The sequence below is a fragment of the Pezoporus occidentalis genome, unplaced genomic scaffold (assembly GCF_034315485.1).
Source record: "Pezoporus occidentalis ecotype Australia unplaced genomic scaffold, CSIRO_AGI_Poc_V1 ctg11, whole genome shotgun sequence".
In the NCBI taxonomy this organism is placed as follows: domain Eukaryota; kingdom Metazoa; phylum Chordata; class Aves; order Psittaciformes; family Psittacidae; genus Pezoporus; species Pezoporus occidentalis.
The window spans coordinates 11,835,896-11,845,905 of record NW_026912886.1 but is presented as its reverse complement, the minus strand read 5'-3'; the positions used below and the strand labels follow the sequence as shown (position 1 = coordinate 11,845,905).

General features: G+C 43.2%; 1 protein-coding gene across 3 annotated transcripts in view; it reads right to left on the bottom strand.

Moving 5' to 3' along the window:
• Positions 1-594: 594 nt before the first annotated feature.
• The window catches only part of SLCO3A1 (solute carrier organic anion transporter family member 3A1), a 191,723-nt gene continuing 182,307 nt past the window's right edge, over positions 595-10,010 (bottom strand). For all 3 annotated transcript variants that reach the window (XM_062631055.1, XM_062631071.1, XM_062631063.1), the window contains one exon: positions 595-9,714. In XM_062631055.1, coding sequence (XP_062487039.1) covers positions 9,335-9,714 — 380 coding nt within the window. In that variant the 3' untranslated portion in view covers positions 595-9,334. The remainder of the gene's footprint in view (positions 9,715-10,010) is intronic.

Genomic DNA, 10,010 nt, shown 5'->3' with positions numbered 1-10,010 from the left:
TATTTTAGCTAAAAGCTCTTTCATTTTCCCCCTCCACAGCTGAACTGACACAAAGAGCGTCAGACACATTCGGCATCAACGAGACATCCAGCGTTTTTCCTAACTGCTCAACTCATTCTCCCTCTGAGCAGATCCTCATGTTAGTCTCTTACTGGTGTTCAAGTTTCCCCATTCTGCAACCATCAGGGTGTCCTCATTCCCCCTCTCCTTTTCTACAACCATTAATTAAACCTCTTATTGCACTTAGCAAAAATCTGCCTTTCCATCTCTGTCACAACCTCTTCTCCACCAGGACATCTCTTCTGAAGGCACTGCATATGCACAGGAACACATTCAGCCCCATGTCGTTTCCAGCAAGCTTCCAACCTCAACACAGAATCATAGCTGGTTTGGGTTGGAAGGGACCTCCAAAGCTTATCTAGTCCAACCCCCCTGCAATGAGCAGGGAAATCTTCAACTAGATCAGGTTGCTCCAAGCATTGAAATTCCAACCCAAACTCTTAACTCTGCTTTTACTGGAATTGAAGAAATTCTGTGAAGACAGAGTACCAGCCAAGCTGGGAGAATCAAAGAGATCATCCAGTGAGACAGGAGAAGAATGAAAATAGTGCTTTTAATATCATTTACAGTCAAACTTACAGTATGTATTTCACATCACATATTTCTAAACTGCTCATCTGGAAAATATAAGCTGCAAAAATACAGAACACAGTACTCAAAATATATCGAGCATGTGGCTTCTCTTTCTTTCCTTTTTTTTTTCTTTCCTTTTTTTTTTATATCAATTGTACAGTGAAACTTTTCCTTTTCCAAACCAGATTTTGGTTTATTTTGGAAGCACTGCCAAACATTTGCAAAATGACCAGCAGTCAAACCAGCACACTTCAAATACCTTCCCTAGGACCACTTTTGCTTGGGCACTGTAGGAAAAGATGAACCCACAGCCCAAGGCACAGGCAGAAGCATGTGGGCTCATCCAGGTCCCATACACACTGCTACAGACCATCCGTGGGGATGTTCTATGCAAGAAGAACCTTCTGCACATACAACCACCCACAAATGCTGCCCTGCTCAGGCGGCTATGAAGAACAGCAATGGTACATGGGACAAATATCACTGGCTGGTCTGCTACAGAGGCAGGTAGATACTCTTCCAATATTGTGGGCCCTACACAGAGTTCTGTGGGGGAGTTTTGAGACATAGGAGTGACAAACTGCATGGGGTGGTCTTCTTCCTCCAACAAGACAATCAGTATGGAAGCACCCTCCACACACTGATGGAAGATTACAACCACAAACCTGCTTCAAACACTGGCCAGAGCAGTCCTGAGCTGCTGAAGCCTGGAGAAACTCTTACAACAACCCAGTTAAAGAGTTGCATCAGAATTTGGAGGGCACGTGGCATACCTGCCTCTTTGAAATGTGTTAGTTCTGTTTTTACAGATTATTAGCATAGAGGAGGGAATGACTTGAGGAACAAAGTAAGTTCCCAATACTCTTATTAGCCAAAAAAACCCAGCCCCTCCAAGTTTGCCAGAGCACAGAGGAGGCAGCTGACTGAGTTAAGAACAGAACCTCTTTCACAATCTGCTTTGAATTCTGAGCTCTCAAGCTTGCTCAGCTGTAGCTGCTGCTAAGGGATTTCAAGGGTGAGAATAACCAGGTTACACAGGCAAGACATATACTGCTGATCCACCTCTGCACCATAAAAACAAGCAAAGAAGAATCAGCCAAACCAGAACTTTGCTTTCCCTCCATCATGAAGGAAGCAAGGCCAAGGACTGGCTAGGCAGCACTGTTGCTTCTTCTCACAAACCACTTCAAGCCAAGAGCTGCCCCCACTCCCTCCACTCTGGCTGGTTTTCATATAGTTTTTGTGTCTCATGTACACAGGGCAAAAGGAATTTCACAACAGTCTTACTGCAAACATTTCCCTTCTAATGCCATTTATGCATTTCTAGTTCACACGACCCCAAATGTCCCCATGCCTGGAATGTGATATAAGTACATACAGCAGGGAAAAACAGTTTCTGCAGACTGCATTTAACTTGTATCAAAATCCTAATGAACACGTTTATTGTACTTTATTTACATGGTAGTCACGTATAATATAATACAATACAGCGTTCCATTGCAGTGGTAGGCACTATGGGTTTTAAAAGGTCACAGCTCTTCCCCAGCTCCCATTCCCATCCCTTCTCCCTATGGACATGGTACCAAAGTGAACCAAGAGCTCCCAGCGCTGCTGTTTTCCACTGAACCCTTCTCTGACTCCTTCCCAAAAGCAGATATTGGGAGCTGCTTTCATGTGCTAGCATGGAGACTCATGAACTTTGGTGGTCACAGACCACTGGCAACCCTTTGCATTTGTCAGGGACAGATATGTGTAGCCTCATTACCATGCTTTGCACTGAAAACAAGTTGAAGGCAATGGGGGGCTGTAGAGAAGCTACAGACCTCTGAGCACAGCTTATAGGCCACCTACAATCAACAGAGCACAGGTTTGGTCCCAGTGCATGTAAGACCTTAGGAAAATAGCTGTGAGCCTTCAAGAGAGATTCTCATCCTCCCATTAGGCAGAAAGCATCGCGGGTGAAGAACTGGGGTCACTTCTTCCTTTCAAGTTCACACAGTTAAGAGTTGTGAGGCACCAAAAACATCGCACTGAGATGCAGTTTACACAGAGGGCCAAATGCACATCTGTGCGATGCTAGACTGCAAAAGGAAAGGGCTTTGAAGGGCTAAAATACGTGGCAGGGAAGACGCCTTCTGATGTCCTATCAACTGGTAATTCAATGGGAAGAACTAAGATCTGTTAGGCCATATGCAACTCTGATTCCCGAGAGGTTTCTGCTTCCAATCTAAGAGCTGTGCAAACACTGCAAATAAAATTCGCACCACCTGCTTCACCTTAGTACCAATTTGGTTTTGTCTGGGTTCATCCCCTTCTCGTGTTTGCTCTCAGTAATTACTCAAATGAATGCATTAACTGGTGCGAACATTGGGAGAAGCATCGAATTTCAAGCATCTATGAGAGGATATTTGTGGAAAGAGGATTGCGAGTTGGAAGCCAGCACTTTGGCTGTCCTGGAGCACTGTACGTCCAGTGGTGCTACGCCCACTGGCATTGAGCAAGGACCCTCTTATTCATTTCTTAACCACAGTTTTGAAGTAAATATTTGTACAGATGAGAAAATTCCAGCCTAAGGAATTTGGGGAGCAGAAATATCCCCCATGATATCAATGTCCAGCCAGAACAAACCAAGGTGTGTGAATTATAAGGAAGCTTTTCCAAACTCTTCCAGACCACAGACGATGCGCAAGAATGACCTTGCAAATCCACTGGAGGCATTTCCTTGGTTTTCTCAGCCATTCGCAAGGAAGAAATAAGAAGGAAAATTCACTTATGAAGTCGCTGTAAATTATTTGCTGAGTTGGACTTGACAAGTTTCTGATTGCTTTCTGCCATCTGCAGACACCAACTTCATGCAGAACAAGCCCAGCACTACAAAGTGTCAGGGTATGGCTAATGTTTTCCTTCCCAGGGTGCGACAGTCGGCTTTGCTGCACTTAATCTGAATAAAGTGGGGGATATTTTACAAATTCCTAGTACCCTGAAGACCCCATCCCTGGAGTCATGCCATTCATCAAACAAATAGAGACTGAAGCAAGGTTCTGACAAGTGAAACGGCACATACACGGCACGCATCCTACAGTCCCATTCTTGCAGCCATCTAAATGGATTCAACTGTCCATGTGGCTTCTTCTGAATTCACCGTGTCCTTTTGGGACTGAGGGATGCTCATAGCCAAGCAGCTGTGGCAAGACAGAAGCTGACAGAAAAGCAGTCCATATTCATATTCTGTCAAAGAAAACACCAGTATTGCTTCTGAGTAGACAGAGCCTCCTTCTGCTCCACTGGATTCAGGAAGCCCACAATGGCCAAAGATTTTACTTGCCATCACTAGTTAATAAAGAAGTACCTAATGTCTAACAACTGCTGAAAGGCCATTTTTCAGCAAAGCAATTGTATTAAGACTCAGATTGGCTAGAAATGTCAATGGAACGATAGAAAGCATCATTTGCAGCCTAGAAGTAATAGACTCAGTGTCTAAAAGCAGAACAAACTATAATATTTTGAGCATATGTAATGCTAAGGGAGACCTGCTGGCACCCCTTCAGCAGCAAATTTAAATGCCAGTAACTCTGAACACCTTGTGTTGACTTGGTAGAGCTGAGCTGTGCTTTGCCACTGGGGGGAAGAACTGTATCTGGAGAAAGGAAGCTGATGGTCAGTGTGGAAGTAACGCCCACAAACCGTGGGTCTGAGGGAGGTAGGGCAGGTAGGTCTATCCAGGAGGATGGAAGGGTGGCTGATCCCTTCAGGGTCTCAGCTACAATGTCCTGGTTTCCCCTTTCCTCCTTGGATCAACCTCAACCACCAGATAACAGAAGCTGAGACTGTCTCATACCAAAGGCTCCCGTCACACGATTGCCCATCTTAAACCACTCTCTGTGTTCACACCAGTTCTCTCGGGGCTGCCTGTCTCCTGGTACTGCTGCCCACAAAAAAGAGTCACGGCAGCAGCATGGGAGCAGGTGAACACGGATGTAGGTAAAAAAAGCAAAAACTCCTAATGCAAATGGCAACAGGTTAGTGTTATTGCTTATATTTTGGGGTGCTCTGCCCTGCACAGAAAGCCTCTGCAGGCATTAATCAGATCTACGGAGAGAACACCAACAAACATGCTTCTGTCTGCAAAGACAGTTCATGTGAAATTAGGGAGATAGATGAGCATGGCAGAGTGGGAATAAGTCTGGAAACCCTTGTGAATGAAGGAACAAAGCTGCTACCTTGTCAGTCCAGTGAAGCATTTTCGTATGTCTTTAGTACTGACAATTCCTCATGTCACCTGCCAAGAATAAAACAAACATCACACCAGCATCGTCCATGTCTAAGAAAATACTGATCCCAACACATCCAGCTGTGAGAAACAGTCATGTGGCAGCAACAGCCAGGGCAGGCGTGGGGGCTAAAGCTTCATAGTGCTGGTAGCCTCCAGGTTGTCTTGGGTGTGCTGTGGAGTGAAACTGCTGGTTATGAGATGGAGTTGCTTTTCTGTCCCCCAGGACCTCATTTACTGGAAAAATATGTGCCTGACTGAGACACAAAGGTAAACCTGAAGTACATCACCTCCAACAGCAATGTGATGAACATAAAACTCCGATGGAGATAGGAGGGAATACAAATTTCGTCAACTCCCTTAATTTTTATTTCCAAGGAAAAAAAAAAAAAGCCAACACATTTCAGCCATTTGGAAATACTCCAATCACTTTCCAAATGCCTGCTCACCATCAGTTCAATTCTGAAGCATAATTAGCTCAGCTAATTGAAGCTAATCCCTCACTCTATTTTTCCCTTTTCACCTTCCTAGCAACTTGAGGAACAACTGAGATTAACAGTAACAGCACTGAGTAGTTCAGTGCCTCTTGCAGGGGTATGGCAGTGTGAGGCCCTTATTAGATGAATTCTTAAGGAATGGAAGTTTTGTCTAGATAATTCAAGCAATGGCCTTTTTTGTCCCACTATACATCCAAGATGTTTTGGGCAAAGTCAGAAAAAGGTATGATTTCAGTGTATATAAAAAGAAGGTTCTGAAAATGCATCTCTTTGTTAACAAGGATGCAAAGAAACTGATTCTAATGTCATCTGCACCAGTTTTAGATTGGGGTCCCCTTTTGATTCCACTGGGGCTACGCCAAGGTGGTATTTGTGCAAGGCAAAGAAAACCCCAACCTGAAGTCATGCAAGGCAACTGGACAATCCCATAGAGACTGCTAAATGTCAAGTAGTTTATTTTGTCAACTATGCCATTCCCTAGCAGACAGCCATGCAGGGAACACAGAGCTTGGAAATGTCAAAATAACATTTCAGCACAGACTGAGCTCTCAACAAAACTCTGAATTTCAATGCCCCTGAATAGGGAGAAGAAAAAAATTCCCAACACTGGATGTGGACTGCACAGCTCAGATCATGCCCTTGTTTCTGTTCCCAGGAATGGGCATTTTTCTAACTCCATCCTTGACCTTAAGTTAAGGTTAAGGCAGCTGCGGGATGGAAGCGAAGTGCTGACAGGCAAAAGGCCCATTCTGCAATTTGGGAAGCTGGAGGATGTCTGAGACTTATTCTATAACAAAATTGGGTCTGAGGATTTACTTTTGTTATTCTATAACAAAAACTGTGTTGCAGACAATGGCTTGTGGGCTTGAAATCAGGAAAAAGCAAGCAGCCTGCTGGGATGGATGGATGAAGGTTTTGGTCTGTCTGTTTTCTTTAAACTAAAGCTGTGTTCTTGAATCTGTACCAAAGCACTGACAGTAAAGCCCTTCATAATGCAGGCATCTGATATGTCCTTAAAGAAAAAAAACAAAGAGTGGGATGGAGAGAGAGCTCTTCAAGAGTTGCATTATCAAAAGAAATAAAACAAAAATCACGCAGGAATTTTAAGTTGCAGCGTAAAAATAGTATCAGTAACCCCATTCAACTGCATCTCCCATGTGTGCTAAGAGAAAAGATTAAATGAAAAAAAATAAACATCAATAAAAATGAAAACATTATGTGCCCTGGAATCCTATTTCTATAACTCCAGTCAAGGAGGACTTTTGACTATACTGACAAATCACAGCTCTTGAGCACTGGGAGTTTGTTTTGCATCATGTCATCGTGCTGTTCTCCTTCACCTTGGACTTTCAGAGGGGAAAAAAACCCTGAAACTGTGAAAGGGGTTATAGAATTTCAAGCAATCAGGCTTTTAGAAAGGCTCTGTTCTCTGACATTTGTGTTTGAGTCTGAATGTGTGTGTATAGTACAAAATTATGAGCTAACATTTGAAAAGACAGCAGTCTGAGTAATAAATTTCCAGAACAAAAAGAACTGTACATAACAATTTCAAAGGCTTATACTTGACAATTATATATATTTTATGAGACAGTTATGCACCCTGTGCCTTTTGTAAATTCATTGTTTTATGGATGAAGTATCTCTATTTTAGCAGACAGGATATACTAAACTAATCTAATGGCCTAAAAAGCATCATTTACCACCCAACATAACAATGGCACTGCATAGCTTAATAACTTGACTTAAACTCCTTCATTAATCAAGTGATTCTTAACATGGCTGAAGACCAAGACTCAAATATCTGCAGTTACAATATTTGTCAAGTATTTGGCACAGTGGAGTTTATTTGATGCACCCCTTTTTTTTGCTCTTGTTGTTGCTGAACATACAATGCTGTGCATAAACTAAAAACATACACGTAAAGTCAGTCAAGTGGAAGCAGTTTGATAGCCCACACCTGTGTTTCAATGCCTAGGTAAGAGCTAAGTCTGCTAAAAAGGTGTTGAACATGAGCAGGAAGTTATCAACCCTCTGTAATTGTGCCAACTCTGGGATGTCCACTGCCAGCAATGGACAAGAACCTAGGGAAGATCAGCCCCTCCACCAGATGCATGGAAGTGATGCCCAGCATTCGGTTCACCATGCCAGGCTACTGCTCCAAACATCTGTAGGTTCAAAACAGCTTTAAAATACAAACAAAAAAGGAGCTTTTTGGTGATGATGCTAACCCTTAAAACCCTTCTGACATTTAGTCCATTGGAAATGAGTCTGGTTCCTAGGGAAAACTCATCAAACGCAATGAATTTGTATTGCTTCCCAGCAGGAATGTTTTGGAAAAATAAAATACGCATGCAAAATAAGCCTGACCGCATGCTTCTTGAGATCAGATAAAAGCCTCCCCTTGATTTTTGCAGGCTTATGTGAGACTGCATTGCAAAAGCAAAGCCAAATCTCCTCCTGCATGGGTGCCTCTTAAGAATCTCAATGAGAATTTCAGAGGTGCGCAATGCTGGCCAGCCTCCGCTCCCATAACCCCGCCTTCCATAGGAACCCTATGTGAACAGCTAATGGCAAAATGTGGCCTCCAGGAGGGGAGATTATTCCACCTTCTTCACGTGGCTTCCACTGAAGTCAGTGGAATTTTTTAGGTGAAAAAATCAGTTGTGAGGGTTGCAGGATTAAGGTTGGGATTCCTTTCATCTTGTACACACACACACACACACACACACACACACACACACACACACACTCACTTTAAAGAAAACATCCACCACACAATTTCTAGATTGCAAATCATATATATATATCTTTAAAAACTGGAGAGAATATAAACAGCCTCTCCACATATATATGTGTATTCACTGAGTCACATAGAACATGAAAAAAACCTATATTACGTAAATCATCATATTATCTATAATTCTCCAACTGACAATTGTTTTTATAGAGACACAGTGTATTTGTTCTCGTTTTTAAAAACATATTATGTGTCTTCATTGGCTTGGTAGCATATTAGAATGAAGGCGTATGGATAAAAAACGCAGAGGGTTAAACAAATCCCTTGAGTCACATCATGTTTGGGTGAATTAAAACAGGATCCTTCCCCAAAGTAGCATAAATAAATCCTCCCTATGGAAAAGTGTCAGCGATTTAAGGGTTAACATAGATTGCAAAATAACTTTTTAAAACCCCATCTTATTAGAGGACTGCACAGCCGAGTATTTGGAATTCACCCCCTTTAAAAATGACAGCACGTTTGGCAAGTGTGAGCAAACGTCTTGAACTTTACTGGGTTTGAGAGATGTAAGCAGAGCTATTCACAGACAACCACAAAGCTGCAATCTGTGAATAAGCCTCGCCTGGAAGGACTCGGATACCTCTGACAGCACTGCTCGGCACCGGGAAGGATTCCAGCAGCTTTCAAGGTATTTATCGTGGACTCGTGGCTGGTGACAGAGTGTGACTCGTGGAATGGCTCCAGCACTGCTCCCTCTGCCATCACAGAGCTCAGACCAGCCAACCCTTCAGCCCACACTGGGGGGCTTCACATACCCTGGGACCACACTTGCAACCACAACACCTATTCTCGCATTGCCACCTTGCTTTCTCTATGCCTCGTGCCCAAGCCTGTCCATTCGCTGAGCTTTCCAATGAACCTCCTCAGGTGCTCTTCTTGGAAGCTTGTACTGTCATCAAAGGGGCTGGTATCCAGCCACAGCAGCTCCCTGCTTTCTCTATCACCCCGCAGGATGTCACAAGTGATCCCATTAAAAGATGCTGTTCACAAGAATCCTGGCTGGGTCTGACTTTGAGAAAAAGACAAAAGTTTCCTGTGTTGCCGTTGTTTTGCAGTTGTTTCTTCATTCGTGCTCTCCTCTTGGTTTTATTAAAAAGGACCCTTGTATTATTAATATAGTTCACCCCTCCACAGTCACTATAAAACAGACTCCATATTTTCACACCACTCATGGTCTTCAAGGTTATAGATAAATTTTGTCCTATGTGATTGTTTTTGGGGCACTGAGTCCCGCCCCAGATTGTCTAGGGTGAGAGTAGAGGCAAAGAACTCGCTAGTGCTGAGCCCACCTTCATGGTTCTTGATGTATCTTTTATAGTTTTTCCTCAAGCACTGCCAGGTGGTGGTATATAAGATGAATGCAAAAGACTTCAGGGCTATAGCAATACTAACATACAGGTATCTATAGACCACGTTGTCGTACAGCGCGCAGGCTCCTTGCTCGCCACAGAACGTGCTCCAAAACAGACACGTGGAGTCAATTCCAGCCCCAAAGATGAGCGGAGGTGGGATAAAACCTGTCAAAATAAGAGAGACAAATCATGCTTTTATGATCCTTATGATAGAGAGAGGACGTGATTGCAGTGAATGGAAAGAGAGGATACTTTATCAAGGTTAATGGTCCCAGCTGCAGCCTGTAATTCTAATTTCTGAAGTTCTAAATCAAGTTAAACAAAGTCTGTGGATGAGTTTTTAGCTTGGGCTCAATGTCTAGGGAAGAGATTCCTGCTGATATCAACATGCAGGAAGGATTTTACTCAAGTTTAAGTGGCTTTTATTAAGCTTCTCATTTGCCTAATGAGACTGAGTGAAG